At 49.0% G+C, this 16,153-nt stretch overlaps 1 protein-coding gene across 1 annotated transcript in view; it reads left to right on the forward strand.

Annotated features, from left to right (window-relative positions):
* Positions 1–16,153, forward strand: part of TNFRSF8 (TNF receptor superfamily member 8) — a 48,648-nt gene that overhangs the window by 12,780 nt on the left and 19,715 nt on the right. The window contains exons 5-9 of the mRNA XM_032594570.1: positions 1,593–1,745; positions 5,321–5,414; positions 5,777–5,940; positions 8,210–8,326; positions 10,874–11,026. Coding sequence (XP_032450461.1) covers positions 1,593–1,745; positions 5,321–5,414; positions 5,777–5,940; positions 8,210–8,326; positions 10,874–11,026 — 681 coding nt within the window. The remainder of the gene's footprint in view (positions 1–1,592; positions 1,746–5,320; positions 5,415–5,776; positions 5,941–8,209; positions 8,327–10,873; positions 11,027–16,153) is intronic.

Here is a 16,153-nt window from a genome sequence, read left to right on the forward strand (position 1 = left end):
CCTGGGGGAGATGCTTGGCTTCTGGGTCTGTGGCATCAGTGGATGAGAAGTGTGGGGAGACCCCCTGGGGCACTCCCCATCGGCTTCCCTGGGGCCTGCCCCTGCCCTCACCCACTTGGAGACTGGAGTACCCCACCCCAGAGCCGCTCCCAGAGTAATCCTCTTGGGTATATTCTGGGCTTTGGTCTCCTTCCATGCCATCCTATCTGCCTTCCACATTCTAGGAAGTCTTCATTGCTGCTTGACCAAGGGTGCCCTGTGTTGCTTTGCAGGGATGTGTGCATTTGTTAATTACTCATACCGGTGATTTTTTTTTCTCTTGAGATCAAATTCACCATTGTTTTCTTTTAAATTCATTTTAATTACACTCTTTGCTTATTTATTAGTTTCTGAAATAAGTTCTACGCCAAACATGGGTCTTGAACTCATGACCCTGAGATAAATAGTCACATGACCTGCCAACTGAGCCAGCCAGGAGTTGGTAAAATTCACCATTTTAAAGTGTGCAATACAGTATTTATTTATTTTTTTAAATTCACAATGTGACACCACCACCACTATCTGATTTCAGAGCATTTTCGCCTCCCCCAAAAGAAACCCCTTCTCTCCCAATTCACTCCTTCTTCCATGCCCTTACAGTGACTCATCTAGGTTGTGTCTCTATGGATTTGCCTACTCTGGGCATTTCATCGAAATGGAATCATGCAATATGTAGGTTTTCATGACTGGCTTCTTTCACTTTGCAGTGCTTTCAAGGTTCATTATGTTGTAGTACCAGTCATTCCTTCTTTTCTTTTCTTTTCTTATTGTAGTGCTCATTTATTTATTTGAGAGAGAGCGAGAGAGAGAGAGAGAGAGAGCGAGCGAGCAGGGGTGGGGTAGAGAGACAGGGAGAGAGAATCCAGAGCAGGCTCTTTGCTGACTCAGTGCCCAGTCCCACAAACCTGTGAGATCCTGACCTGAGCCAAAATCAAGAGTCTGATGCTTAAGTGACTGAGCCACGCAGGCACCCCTTGGGTCATTGCTTTTCACAGCTGAATAACATTCCTTTGTATGGACACACCACGTTTTGTTTATCCATTCATCGGTTCATGGACATTTGGGTTATATCTACTTTGTGGCTGTTATAAACAATACTGCTGTGATCATTGGATTTAGGGCTCTCCTCCCTAACCGTGACAAGCACTGATCTTTCTAGTGTCTTTGTAGTTTGTTTTTTCCTGAACGTCGTGGAGTTGGAATCACACAGCATGTAGCCTTTTCAGATTGACTTCTTTCACTTAGCAATATGCACTCAAGGTTTCTCCGTGTCTTTTTTGCCCATTTTAATGGGGTCATGAATTTGTTTTTAATATGATGGTAATGACGTCTGGGGATATGAGCGGGGAGTGGAGGCTGCCTCGTAGGCCCCACCTGCCATCTTGCCTTTGTCGCAGGAACCCTCTGGAAAGAAGGGCCGGGTGTGCGGGCTCCCTGCCCGAGGGGAGGCCAGAATGATGTCTTGTCTCACGTGCCAGGCTGTCCCTGAGGGGTCCCTGGATCCCTTCCCCGGTCCTCCCTCTGCCTCCCATGCCCGTCTCTGTGTCCCTTAGACGATCTTGTGGAGAAGATGCCGTGCTCGGGGAACTCCTCCCGCGTCTGTGAGTGCCGCACGGGCACGTTCTGTGCCACATCAGCCACCAACTCCTGTGCCCGCTGCATCCCCCACACCGTCTGCCCGAAAGGGATGATTGTCAAGGTCCAGGGTAAGTATCCCCACCCTCAGCCCAGCACCAAGACCTGTGCCAAGCTGTACCCCGCCTCCACCACCGTCCCAGATCTCCAGATGACCTCTGACCTTCTCCTTCCTCCTTCCTGTTGGACTGACATGTCTCCTTTCGAGATGCTGTGGGTGTACCATTTACTCAGAGCCCCCCAGCCTCTCCCCTGCACTTTGGGTCCCAGGCTCAGAGAGACCCTGATGGCCTGAGACACAGGCCTGGCTGGAGGAGTGTTGGGTTAGTGGAGACTCGGGGCAGAAGTTCTCTGATGCCTGAAAAACAAGAGCAAAACTCCAGTCTTCTGTCCCGGGACTTTCCCAGGGTATTGGGGCTGTTTTTCCCAACTCACAGTCGAGACATTGGGAGTTAGAGGAGCGGAGAAACTCGGGTTTCTTTTCCAACTTGCCGTGTGAGTTCAGGCACATGCTTTACCCTCTCTGAGCTTCTGATTTTGTGACAGTACAAGGGGCCAGAAAAGAGGCCAGAAAAGAGGTAAGGGCCACAGATCCGGTGCAGGTGGTATTGAGAGCACGTTTCAGAGGGAGGTTGGAGAGTGGGTGGGCTTTGGACCATGGCCCACTAGTGGTGCCACAGCCACACGGGCTGGGAGGCTGCAGGGTGGAATCAGAGAGCTACACCCATTAGGGAGAAAAGTGCCAACACTGAGCCCATGGCGCTCCTTCTCCTCAGCTGGTCCTTTTCCAAAGCCCAGGCCTAGATTTTGCCCAGATTTTGCTCCCCAATTCTGTCTCCCGTTCCCACCCCCATTGCCTCCTGTCATTCCTTGCCCATGGCTGACAGGCAGAGCCACTCTGCTTAACCAAATCTGATTTCTCTCTGCCTGTCTCTCTCACCCCCACACACCTGCCATAAAAACACTTCAGTATTTTCTCATTTCTACAGCGATAATGACATGATCCTTTGGCAAAAGAGAACAGGTGTTTGGAGGGATTTCTTTAATTCTGCTCCCGTTGGCATTTCTGGGCTGCTGGTTTATCGGGCTCCATGTCTGGGATCTATGAACAAAGAGAAACCCCAGGGGACTTGCCACTGTGTCCTTCCTAGGGTTCCAAGGGCTACCCTCTCCTCTCCACTGTTCAGAGCCTTCTTTGTTTCATACATATTTTTATCTGTATAAAGCACGTATATGCATGTTTTATACATGTGCCCGGGCGTTTAGCTGTCCTTAGTGGGAGGACTAGGGAAAAGGGCACCCAGTCCAGGTTCGCACGAGCAGTCTCCAGGACGTGACCCTGCACGCGACCCCGCGCCGGGTCCCCCTCCCTCCTCCAGGTCAGACTCCCGCCGGCCCCCTCCTTTCTTGGCCCCACTGGTCTGCTCACTTTCGGCTCCGTGGATGTGCGGTGCTTCTCACTCCTACCAGGCGTTTGTGCGTGGTGTCCCCTCAGCACATCCTCTCCTCCTGCTCACTCGGTCACCTCCTGCTCAGCCTGGCCTCTCTGTCCACACCTCACTTCCTCAAGAGGAAGTGCCATGACTTGTGACAGGTCACATCTCCGTTGTGATCTCTCATCACACGGAGTCCTTTTCCAACACGGATGTGAACACCGGTGTCTGTCTTGGTTCGATCAACGCTGGCCTCCCTCCCTGGGCCGTAGATTGCGTGAGGGCCGAGGTCATCTATCTCCCCATTGCCTGCTCAAGGCCAGGCACAGAATCTTCTCTGCAGAGATCTATGCAGAAGGACGTGGGGGCCCCGGACAGTTCAGTGCTGCGGGTGGGTGGGGCTCAAATCTGGCCCAGTTCTCCCCGGGTCACACAAATGCTGTGCTGAGGGGCTTGCGGCAGCGCGCCACCTGCGAACAGGGCCGGGGTGGGTGGAGTGGAAAATGCTCTGGGCTGGGTCCCCGGGGTATTGTTCGCCTGCAGCCGTGGGGCATGTTCCCACCCCATCCTGGGCTTCAGTGTCCCATCTGGGAAATGTAAAGTTGCCACTAGACGGCCCTGGGGGACCTTCCAGCTCTGAAACAATTGCATCTCTGCTAGCATCGGTTTAGAGTTCTGTTCCAGCCAGGGCCCGTGGACCCGCTCCAGAAAGGAGGCCCTGTTTTGGTGGTGTTCCTGCGACTGCCGCATGGTGGCGCCCGAGCCCCCCCCTTTGCTGCCCCTAGACCGCTGCTGCCCCTAGCGGTACCATTGGCCACATGCCTCCACGGAGCGTTTAAAAGGTGGCCAGTTGCAGGCGTACAAAAATGTAAAACATCTCATTAATTATCGTTATGTTGCTCGTCTACCTCTGTAGTTTAGATATATTGGGTCACATACATTAAATTAATTTCACGTGTTTCTTTTTACTTTTTTAAAAATTTATCTTTCTTTTTACTTTTTAAAAAGGGGTTACTTGGAAATTTAAAATGACAGCGTGATTCACATCATATTTCTGTGGGACAGCGCTGCTGGCTGACTTCTGGGCTCCCACGTGGACGCTCCCAAGGGCAACTCTCCAGCTGCAAGATGGACAGTAGTTTCGGCTTTAGCGTCAGCCGGTAGCTAAGCCGCATGGGGCAGCTTACATAGGTGTTCCCTCCTGAAATTTTCAAAACTCCGGAAAGTAGACGGAAGTATCCCCATTTTAGAACGGGGGAAATTGAGGTCCAGGGATGGCAGGTAAATCGCTCAAGACCACAGAGCAGGGAATGTCTGGGCTAGACTTTGAATGTCACACCCAGGCCTCGTCACGCCAGGGCACTCGGAAATACGAGACACATGAGCATTGTTCAGGCCCCCTCCACTGAAGCCTTCAGATCATAATCGCACACGTGGGACTGTTTCCAAGCAATGGGACGGAGATCTAGAAGGGGAAAAGGACACGCTGTTCATGGGGCGTTTACTCTGTATCGCGCAGTGTGATGGGCACAGTGAGGACATGTTAGAGGTGGCAGGCAAACTCAGATCCACCTGATGGAAAGTGCTACGTGTTTTTCCTCTTTACCGTGTTTGCACCCAGGATTCTTCAGGAGTCTTTGGGTTGCACGTAACAAAATCTCAAATTTTTTGGCTGATGTAACTGCAAAGTCTGGGGCTGGCTCTGGGTAGTATCAGGCATGGCTGGATCCAGGAGCCCTGTCTTTACCTATTTGTCACCTCTGCTCCCCCAGATCCAAGCTTGCTTCCTACCCGAACCCAGTAGAAAGACGGTTTCTCCTTCCTGCAATTTCAACAGCCATGATTGAAACCATGATATTGTACCTCATGGGCGTGGCTGGGGTCACGTGCCCACCGCTGAACCAGCTCCTCGGGGTCAGAGGAATCAAAGGGATTGATTGGTCCAAAGTCGTCTGGGTTTACTCCTGGGAGGGTGGGGTGGTGAGTCGGCCTCAGCCCCGTGCACAGATACTGAGACTGGGGAGAGTGTTCCGGGGAGAATCGGGATGGCTTAGCCCGAGGGGGAAGGGGTGCTGGGCAGGCACAAACACCAGATGGCCGCTGCGTTTTCCAAGCACCTCATTCCGAACTGTGGGTCGTGGTGGGAAAGAATCTGTTCCTAGAGCCTCCAAGCTCCTCGGTAGCACATCTGTCCACCTTGTGATCCCCTGCAGGCACAGCGCAGATGGATACTGTGTGTGAGCGGCCTTCCCCGGTGACCAGCCCTGACCTCGGCACGGGCCCAGAAGACTGCCAGGCGCCCACCAGGTGACTCCCGGCCCTCTCCCTTCCAGCTGAATGTGGCATGGGGCTGTCCCAGCCCCCAGGATGCCCAGAGCACAGCTGGGCTGTGGTGTGGGTGGGGTTTGGCCCAGGGTATCAGGACTCCAGGGTGCCTCTCTGTCAACCCCACAGTCGCTTGACCCCCACCGTGTGCCGCGTGTTGCCCGAGCGCACGAGAGAAGGTCTAGACAGCACAGCCGTGGCTCCCAGGAGCGGACGGTGGGGCTGCCAGAGGCTGTGGGCTGAGGGGCTGGGAACCCCTCTGCTGTGGAAGCGGTTACCCCCGAGCACAGACCTCCCTGCGTCATCAGGAGGGTTGGCAGTGCCCTTTCCGGCTTCTTTCTCAGCGACACCAGCGCCCAGGCCGGGCCCCTGGTGACCTCCTCAGTGAGCTCCGGTGCCAGGACCACGCTCCTTGGAGGGGGCACTGCCATCACCCCCGAAGATGATTCCAAAAAGACGGGGGCCCCCGGCTCTCCGTCCTCTGTGAGGAAGCCCAGTCCAGATCCAGGTAATTTCTCGAGAGGCTTTGGGTTGTTTCCCAGGGCAACGGCGTCTCACTGGCAGGCGACCTGTGTGTGGCGTTCCCCTGGGCAGGTGGGTCTCTCCTGGTCCAGGGAGAAGAGGGTCTCTAGGTCCCTTGGGGCTGCAGGCTTCGAGGGCCAGAGGGGATAAAGGAAGAAGTCATTCATTTGACAGCTTAGTGCCTGCTGTGTGCCAGACACCGAGGTCCTGGCAAAGGAGCAGGTGTGGATATGACGCCCTCCTGGTTCCTGTGGTGACGGATTGGGGTCCTCAGTTCCCTCCTGTTTATCGCTGACCAGCCTTCTGTTGTATGGGTGTATACACCGTGTATATCCAGTAGTGTTTGGATTTGGGTTGTTTCCACTTTTGGCTACAGTTAACAGTGATAAACAAGTCTTTGTTTTCATGTCTCTAGGGTTTGTTCAGTTTTAATTGAAAAATTTTTTTAAGTGCATTGATTTATTTTGAGAGAGAGCACGGGGGAGGGGCATAGAGAGTGGGAGACAGACAATCCCAAGCAGGCTCTATGCTGTCAGTATAGATCCCGATGTGGGGCTCCATCCCAAGAACCATGAGATCAGGACCTGAGCCTAAAACCAATAGTCTCTGCTCAACCAACAGAGCCACCCAGGTGCCCCGCTAAAGAGGTGTCCCTAATTTTAAAGTCATCACGTGGGTCCATCTTTTCTCTTTATGTCCTGCCTTGCGTTCGCTGAAGTCTCCACTGAAGTCTCAAAGACATCCTGCATTACTCTCTAGGATCATTGCTGTTTTGCCTTTCACGTTTAGATCCGCTGTCTGCCTACCTTTTGTTTGTGGCGGAGGCAGCGGTCATGTTGCAAGAGGCCACATGGATATGCAGTTGAACCAACGCCTTTTATCGAACAAATTGTCCTTTCCCCGCTGATTTGCATGCCTTGTTGGGGTAAATCTAAGGTCCGTAGGTGCCTGGCTGTGATGCGGACTTCATATTCCTTTCCGTTCGTTGTCTTTTTGTCTGGTCTGTGTGGATGCCATGCGGTCTCGACTCCAGGAGATTTTCTGTATATGGTGGAACAACTTCCCCATCTCTGTTCTCCAGCCCTGCCCTGGCTCTTCTTGGTAATTTGCACCTCTGCATCGACTTTAGAATCAGCCTTTCACATTCCACAAAACGTCCCGTTGGGATTTTGATCGGGATTGCACTGAATCTGTGGATCAGGTTAGAGAGAATCCGTATTTTTATAGCATCAAGTACACGGGAAAGCCGTATGTTTATTCAGGCCGTCTGTCTGTCTGTCTGTCTGTCTGTCTGTCTTTATTTATTTATTTATTTATTTGTTTGTTTGTTTGTTTGTTTGTTTATTTATATGAGGCCCCGCTTTCACGGTCTGTATTTGTACTGGAAATCAAGATCGGCCGTCTTTATTTTTATGTATTTAATTTTACTTAGGGCAGCTGAACTTCTCTCTCCCAATGATGTTTTATTAGTTTCCATGTAGAACGATTTACATCTTTGTGTTAGATTTCTAGGTATTTGATGTTTCTGATGATGATGACAGTGGTGTTGTATTTTTCCGTATTGCGGGTTGTAAGTCTTCATTTTTAGTATTGTTTTGAACCGTGTGAGTAGTCAGTATGTGACAGCCTAACCTGTCACAATTGCAGTCTCATAGGGTTTAACCCAAATGTATAGACACTCAGCTGAGTTTGATGTAATAACATTATATCCAGTTACCTTGCTAAACTCACCGTGAGTCCTAATAACGTATCTGCCGATTCTTTTGTGTAATCTGTGCACCTAATGATGTCATCTGTCCCTGGCAGCCTGGTGTCTTCCTCTCCTGGCCTCACTTCTTGTCTCTCCTTTCCTTGCCTTACTGCCTCGCCTGGGACCCCAGGGCCACACTGAGCGGAAGCTGTGGTAGTCGGCATCCTTGCCTCGTGGCTGATCTCAGAGGGAAGTGGCCCCAGGGTTTTGAGGAGGGTGGTGACATGGTGGGGCTGGGGAGAGGGCCCTAGCGTAGTGGCAATGACGGATCTCAGAGGGAAGGGCCTGGAAGCAGAGGGGCAGTTCAGAGGGAGTCAGTGCTCTTTTCCTGTGTGGCTGTAGACACATTCCTTCCCTCTCTGGGCTTCAGGACTCCCTCTGCAGATTGATCTGACATGTGAGGAGTCTGCCTTGGAGCTGGTGGTGTGACTGGGTGAAGAGGTGGTGGTGAATGGGGCCTCTGCCAAGGTGGCCTGGGCTGGAGCTTGTCTGCTTCTTTCCCCAGGGCTGACCCCGCAGCCGCCGTGTCCCCAGGGGTCACCTGACTGTAGGAAGCAGTGTGAGCCCGACTACTACCTGGACAGGGACGGCCGCTGCACGGCCTGTGTGAGCTGTGCTCGAGGTAAGGGCCACGTTCTCCCCTCCTGGGGCTCCCTCTGGGTGCAGGGGGTCTTGGCCGAGAATCTGGGATGGAAAACCTTGAGTTTGTTCTGGGACTGGTGAGTCCTCAGGAGCCTAGCTCTCCATTCTAGCATTTTTGAGCAGTTAGATTTTCTGAGTCCAGTTGTGATTATAGGGTTTTAATGGCAGTGATCCCTTTTCAGAGAGCTTCCGTTTTCTCACTCCTGCAAGGAAGCATTTGTCATAACCTACCCTGTTCTAAACTTGTCTCGTTATTTTTGGTAGCTACCTTATGGTGCATGGATTACAAATATCCCTGTTTTACAGAAGAGAAAACTGAGGCTTTGGGAACTGAGGCGTTACAAAGGCCACACATCCTTGTGAGAGCCAGAGCTAGAGTTTGAACTTTGAGGTTCTCAGTTGTGGTCATTCCCTGTGCTGTCCCTTAGCGCATGCCCTGGACCGGCACTTGCTGGGTGCCTGCTGTGTAGACAGTCAGCTCACTTACGGCAATACCAGCTGCCCCATGATGTCTGTGAGGGCCACAGAGGGCAGAGGAAGCTGCCCAGGACCCGAGGAATGTGTGATTATGTCTCCTTGTCCAGAGTTTCTTTCACACAACAATGCAGCCTGAAGTCCAGGGAGGCCTGAAGAGGAAAGAACACTGTTTGTGGTCACCAGGGGCCACTGTTCCAGTTATGAGGCCACATAGCAAGTTTTGTCAAAGCTTGTGTTAATAAACAAACCATTCTTTGTACTCGTGAATTCTGTGGGTCAGAATTCAGACAGGGCACTATGGGGACAGCTGGCCTCTGCTACACGAGGTCTAGGGTTTCCATTGGAAACTGTGAAGGCTGGAGGTTGGAATCATCTGGAAGCATTTTCATTCATGGGTCCGGGTTTGATGCCAACTGCAGGCTGGGGCCTCGATGCTCTCTGTGTTGGCCTGTATATGGCTGACTTTGGGCTTCCTCAAGGCCTGGTGGCTGGACTCCAAGGAAGGGGGAGGGGTGGGCACAAGCCATATCCCTTTTGTTGACGTTACCTCAGAAATCACACGTCGTAACTTCTGCCGGTTTCTACCTGTTGAGGCAGTCGCAAATCGCACTGAGTCATTGGAAGGAAAAGAAATCAGGCTTCTTGATGGCTAAGTGGCAGAGGCGTAGACGAGCAGATGGGGCCAAAATGTTGCTCTGGCCGTTTTGGACAAATGTAACCTGTCATAGCCACCATGTCAGATAGAGAAGCAGGAGGTGGCTGTGGGTCTGAGAATTCCTTTAGCTCTAAGGCTGAAGCCCTGCAAAGCAGTGGGTGCAATACAGGGGCTAAGAGCACAGACTCTGGAGCTCAAGTGGCTGGGTTCAAATCTTGGCTCCACCCCTTTCCACTCTTAAACACAAGCACGTTTCTTAATTTCTTGTGCCTCAGTTTCCTCATCTGTAAAATGGGTATAATAATAGTACTCTCCCAGAGAGCTGTTGCAGGAATGAAATAGGTTAAACCAGGTTAATCTGAGCAGAGTGCTAAGAGTACTACCCCCCTCACCTCGATTGTATTAATGCTGCCTCACAGGCACTCAAAGGTATCAATAGCTATAATCATGAGAATAGCTATTACTGTCCTGTCTCACCTCTCTCACTGCTGAGCTCACTCTTGCCCTCCACACAAATTCTCCAGAGCCTCTCTGCTTCCCACTCTCTCTGGAGGTTTCAGGAAGAAAGTGTGAGGTCCTTTATCATTAGAGGTCTTTTCAGTATCCTGCTGACTGAGAAAAGCCCTTAATGACCAAGTCATATTTGTCTAATCTAATAACGCCGTAATTCTGTTTTCACCCACGTACAGCACACAAACTATTTCTGAACATATGTAAATGCATTATTATATGTTTTCTGTTCACAAAACCTCTAATATTTTAATTTTGGGGGAAAACCCCTTTCTGTCATTGAAAACGTCAGACCTGTTGAGAAGCAGAAAGAGTCAGGAACGGTTATGGAATATTCCCCAGTTTTAAAGAATGATCAAGGCGTGGCCAGTGTGGGTCCACCTATGTGCACGCCCACTCACCCTGTCCTCTAGATTATTTTCTTTTAACAGCTCTATTGAGGTATGATTGACAGGCAATGCAATGCGATGTCTAAAGTGTGCCATTTGATACGTTTTGACATATGCACGTAGTGGTGAAACCATCACTACAGTCGAGGTAGATGAACTCTCCATCCCCCCAGAAAGTTTCCTTGTGCTTCTTATCATCCCTCCCACGACTGTTCACCCCACGTCCTTTCCCAGGTCACCATTCTGCTTTCTGTTACTGTGGAAGAGTTTGCATTTTCTAGCATTTTCCATAAACATAATCACATAGTATGTACTCTTTTTTCCTGCCTTCTTTCACTTAGCATAACTATTTTGAGCATGCCAAGAGATCCGCTCAACGGAAGAGTCATATGAGCATTTGCTTCTGGACAAAGGAATTCTCTGCCCTCCTGGGTTCTCTGGAGCCCCTGCCCTTGCCATCCCAGATCCTTCCCCGTGACCCTTCTGTGTCCCTTAGGTGACCTGGTGGAGAAGACACCCTGTACCTGGAACTCCTCTCGTGTCTGCGAATGTCAACCTGGCATGTTCTGTGTCACACCAGTCACCAACTCCTGTGCCCACTGTGTCACCCGCCCCGTCTGCCCACCAGGTATGGCCACCAAACCCCAGGGTAAGCAGTCTGTACCCCCAGCCAAGGGGCTGAGGTCTGTGCCCTTATAGCTCTACTTTTCCCTACCCCCAGCTGGGCAAATGACCTTCAACCCTAGCTGTTAACTAGGTCAGGTTTGGGCTTTGGTTTTTCTTTTAATAGCTAGATCCAGTAAGTAGTAAAATCTGGATTTGGGGGCGCCTGGCTGGCTGAGTTGGAAGAGCATGTGACTCTTGATCTCGGGGTTGTGAGTTCAGGCCCTGAGTTGGGTGTAGAGATTACTAAAAGATAAATCAATTTTAAAAAATGTTTATGTATTTGTGGGGGGGGGCGGTGGAAGAGAGGGAGAGAGGGAGAGAGAGAATCCCAAGCAGGCTCTGTACTGTCAGCTCAGAGCCCAACGCAAGGCTCGATTTAATCTCGTGAACTGTGAGATCATAACCTGAGCAGAAACCAGGAGTCGGATGCTTGACCGACTGAGCCACCCAGGCACTTCAAAACATAAATAAACTTAAGAAAAGTCTAGATTTGGCATTTTGGTAAGAGATTCTGATAATATTTTTTAAAATTCTTCCTTCTGAAGGTGTTGGGTTTGTAAAATTTTGACTTGTTTTTAAAAGGCTGTTTGATGACTCAAGACAGATAAATGAAATTTTTGAAGATGGTTCCAACTCAGATGGTAGACATTTGGGGTGCCTGGCTGTCTCATTCAGTAGAGCATGGTGCTCATGATCTCAGGGTTGTGAGTTCAAGCCCTATGTTCGGTGTAGAGCTTACTTAAAAAAAAGAAGAAAGAAAAAAGAGAAAAGGAAAAAGAAAAGATGGTAGACATTTGCCAGAGTGCAGAAAATTATAAATTCTTGATGGTGGGGGGAAAAACCCAAAACACGGTTCATCAGTAGATGAGATTTCAGCAAATTTCTAGAAGGTAGAAAACAGAGGGAAGGGTGGTGATGGATGAAACCAGGGGGAGGAAAGCTCCCCCCAGGATTCAGTGTTGCAGGAAATGTGAGAGGTAACTTGCTTTGAAGACCCCACAGAAGCTCTGCGCTCAGAGCAGGCAAGTAAAAGGAAGGATGGGATGGGAGCAAGATGGAGAATTGAAAGGTACAGAGGGTTGCAACTTCAGCTTGAAAACAAAAATTAAAGCCTGTAACAGAGGCCTACCACGGACACTGACCAGTCTGAACAGACGGTACCTGAGTTTTCATCCTCTGGTGAAAATTGTCAACTTTTTGGCTAAACATACTGAAGGAGTATCTAGGGAAACATAGGGCTACTGGTGGGGGTACTGCCACCCTGCTGTAAAGCCCTCTTTGGTTGTGTATTTGGGAGTACGCCCTGTCGATAGGCTACCCCTGCCGAGTCACCCTGGAGTGAAAACTGCTAGCCTGCACTCCCCCCATGGGCCCAGAGTTCCTGGGTGGATCTCCTACTCAGGGAAGAGACCCACTTTGAAAAGGACATGCTGGAATATTCAGCATCATTCTTTTTATTATTATTATTTTTTTTATTTTTTAAATTTATTTTTCAGAGACAGAGGGCGAGAGACAGAGCACAAGTGGGGGAGGGGCAGAGAGAGGGAGACACAGGCTCCAAAGCAGGCCCCAGGCCCTGAGCTGTCAGCACAGAGCCCGATATGGGGCTCAAACTCAAGAACTGCGAGGTCATGACCTGAGCTGAAGTTAGAAGCTCAACCAACTGAGCCACCCAGGAGCCCCTCAGTGTAGTTCTTTTTAAGTAAATATGAGTGAGCAGTAAAGATATCCAGACTGGTAAGGAAAACCAGCAGCATGAAAGAGAATAGCAAGATACATTGACAGAAACATTTACTATGGATGGAGCAATAGGAATTGCTTCAGGAATAGCAATAGAAGTTTAAAAATTTAAATTAGTGTCCACAGGGGGTGCCTGGGTGGCTCAGTCCGTTGAGTGTCTCTTGATCTCTGCTCAGGTCATGATCCAGAGGTTCATGGGATAGAGCCCTGCGTCGGGCTCTGTGCTGACAGCGTGGAGCCTACTTGGGATTCTCTCTCTTTCCCTCCCTCCCTCCCTCTCTCTCTCTCTCTCTCTCTCTCTCTGCCCCTCCCCCACTCACTCTCTCAAAAGAAATAAACTTAATATAAATAAATAAGTAAACTAGTGTCCACAGAAAAATTCAAGTTGCTACATCCATAAAGTGAGAACAGAACGCAATGAAAAAGAAATAGTAAGAAAATAGAGGACCAAAAAAAAAGGCTTTTAGAAAGTGTGCCTGTTACCAATGGTGGCCTCTCAACTCTCATTGCACCCTCAGCTCCTGCTGTGCAGTAAAGGGCTGGACTCTTTCCGCATTTCTCCTCGTGAACGTGATGTTAAGCTTTGCCCGTAGAGGGTGCTGGGGAGCCACTGCAGGAAGAAGGAGGCTTTTCTTGGCTGCATTTACTTTTTCTTGCTCTTGCTGCATACTCTCTCAGCAGGGCGCATGTGTGGGGTCATCTGGTCCCAGTCATGCTCCCAGAGTCGACGGTCCCTTGCAACCTCATAGCCCCAGCCTAGGTCTGGTGACCACCTTGGCATGGCCCTTCCAGTGGGGACACTGGTACATCCCAGGCCTCATGTCAGCAGAAGTGCCATAATTCCCTCGGTGCACTCCCAACCCCAAGTCTTAGGTCTTCTGCATTCCCATTTCTCATGGCCCTCTTGACTTGGTCACTGTGTGCTCTGGGCCTTGTACCCACAGCGGTGCCCCAACTTTCCTTGCATACTTGACCTGAAAAATACAAGATTTCAGACTGAAAGGACTTACCAAGAGCAAAGCAGGATGAATGAAGATTACCCACACCTAGACATAATAGACGTATTTATTTATTCATTCACTAGTTGACAGACACTTGGATTATTTCCAGTTTGGAGCTATTTTTTAAATTTTATTTATTTTTGAGAGAGAGAGAGAGAGAGAGAGAGAGAAGGAGGGAGGGGTGCAGAGAGAAAATCCCAAGCAGGCTGTAGGCACAGAGCTTGACGTGGGGCTAGAACCCACAAAACATGAGATCATGACCTGAACCAAGACCAAGAGTCAGATGCTTAACCAACTGAGCCACCCAGGCAACCCTCCAGTTTGGAGCTATTATGAATACAGCAGTTACAAACATTCTTGTACAACTCTGTGTGAATATATATTTTTGTCTCTCATGAGTAAATACCCAGGAGAGGGATGACTGGGTCACTGTGCTGGCCACACAGAATGTCTTTAAGGGTCAATTTAGAACCTGCCACCACCTGTGATCTGATCTCACAACCTAGTTTTACAGATGGAGAGAATCATAGGGCCAGAGCTAGAGCTGGAACACAAGGATACTGAGTTTTAGCCCCGAGTACTCTCCACCAGACCACATCAGCTCCTTCTTAGTTCTGAACCTAGAATTTTCAGTTAAGATACAATTAAGTTTGAGAGCAGAACAAAAACATTTCAGACATAAAAGGGTAGAAAGATTTTCCCTCGTGTCCTCTTTTAGAAAGTACTTGAAAACGTAATCCAGCTAAATGAGGGACAAGAAACAAAAATCCATGAATCTAGAAAACAGTGACTCTGTCCCAGGGGAGCAAGAAAGGGAAGTCCCAGAATGATAGCTGTGTTGCAGACCAATTGAACCAGATAAGAGGGGTAAAATGAAAGAGGGCTCCAGTGAATTGTCTTGTCTGCAGGAATGAAAGAAAGAATTGCAGTGAACTTTATGAGTAGTACCTTTGAAAAACTTCATATGGTGAAGGCACATTATTCTTTTATCAACAAGAAAAAGAAAGGCAATTGAAAACTCCAGGGAAAATAGAAAGCTGACAAGAAATTTACACTCCGAATATGAAGATGAAAATTTCATCTGACTTTAAGCACTTGTTGGATATACAAAAAGATAATCCATTTTATCTTGATGCTAAGACCATTCTCCTTCAAATGGCCCAAGGATCAGGTGTTTGGATTTAAAGAGAAATATTTCAATCTGGTAAATAATATCCTTTTTAGTTCTAAATTGGGACAAAGAGTAGGTAGGTTCTTTTTTTTTTTTTTTTTTTCTCTTTCAGTGGGTCCTTACCAGAGAACACAGACAGGCAAAGTAGTGGCTAAACAATACCTTCTGTTTACCTCCAGATTGAAAGAAGGAAGAAAAGGGGAGGGTCACTAACCCAGGGAGGAAGGAGGAAGGTATGGTACACATAGAGAGGTTGAGAAGCATCCAAAGACCACTGGGTCCATCTTCTCCACTTAGAGAAGTTCTATTGCTGGATTCCAGCAGGTATTCTAGTGGGAGCTCAGACTGAGGCTGCCTTAGAGAGACACCAGAGGGCTCTCTGCTCATGGTGCTACCTGCGTGTATCCATACATGGTATATTTGAACACAAGAATTTCTCCAATCCTCTCAAAGTCAACTCTTGTTGAAACCAATGACATCTTAAATGTAATTCAAATACTGATTTACAAATAAATAGAAATTATAATAACAAATTGCATCATGTTCCTCATAGGCTAAAGCCTCCAGGCTTCAGCTAATTCAGGTAATAGTCTGGTGGCCATGTGGAAAGACATAGCATCTATTTGGAGACCGCCAAAAGAGGAGAGTTCCTCAGGACCCTACTAATCCAAAAAGGAAATTAATCCTTGCTTCGCTTTCTCTTCAAGGTATTTCAGGAAAAATCTGAGAGGCAGCACGAGAGCTTTTTAGAAGGGAAATGAATGTGGGTGGGGGATTTGCTTTGTACCCCATCAGAGGAGGGGTGCTGTCACCAGGAACATGGGGGTAAAGAGGGATAGTGATCAGCTTCAAATGTGGGCCAGTTTTTTTAGCCCTACAAAAGCAGTTAATTATAAACTTGTAAGAAAGTGCTCATTCCCAAGGCAGGAGGTGTGCTCTGGGCTGGGACTAAGGAGCCCTGCCTTCTGGCTCTAGCTCTGGCTCTATGATTCTCTCCATCTGTAAAAAAGAGGTGGCTGGGTCAGATCAGAGGAGATCATCTCTGAATGGTCCTTAAAGACATTCTGTCTGGTCAGCAAAGTGACACAACCTTCTCCCTCCAAGGTACTCAACAGGAATGAAATTCTATGTCCTCACAAAGACTTGTACGAGAACATTCAGAGCTACCTTATTTATAATAGCTTCAACCTGGAAACAA

This window comes from Lynx canadensis, chromosome C1 (assembly GCF_007474595.2).
Source record: "Lynx canadensis isolate LIC74 chromosome C1, mLynCan4.pri.v2, whole genome shotgun sequence".
Lineage (NCBI taxonomy): Eukaryota > Metazoa > Chordata > Mammalia > Carnivora > Felidae > Lynx > Lynx canadensis.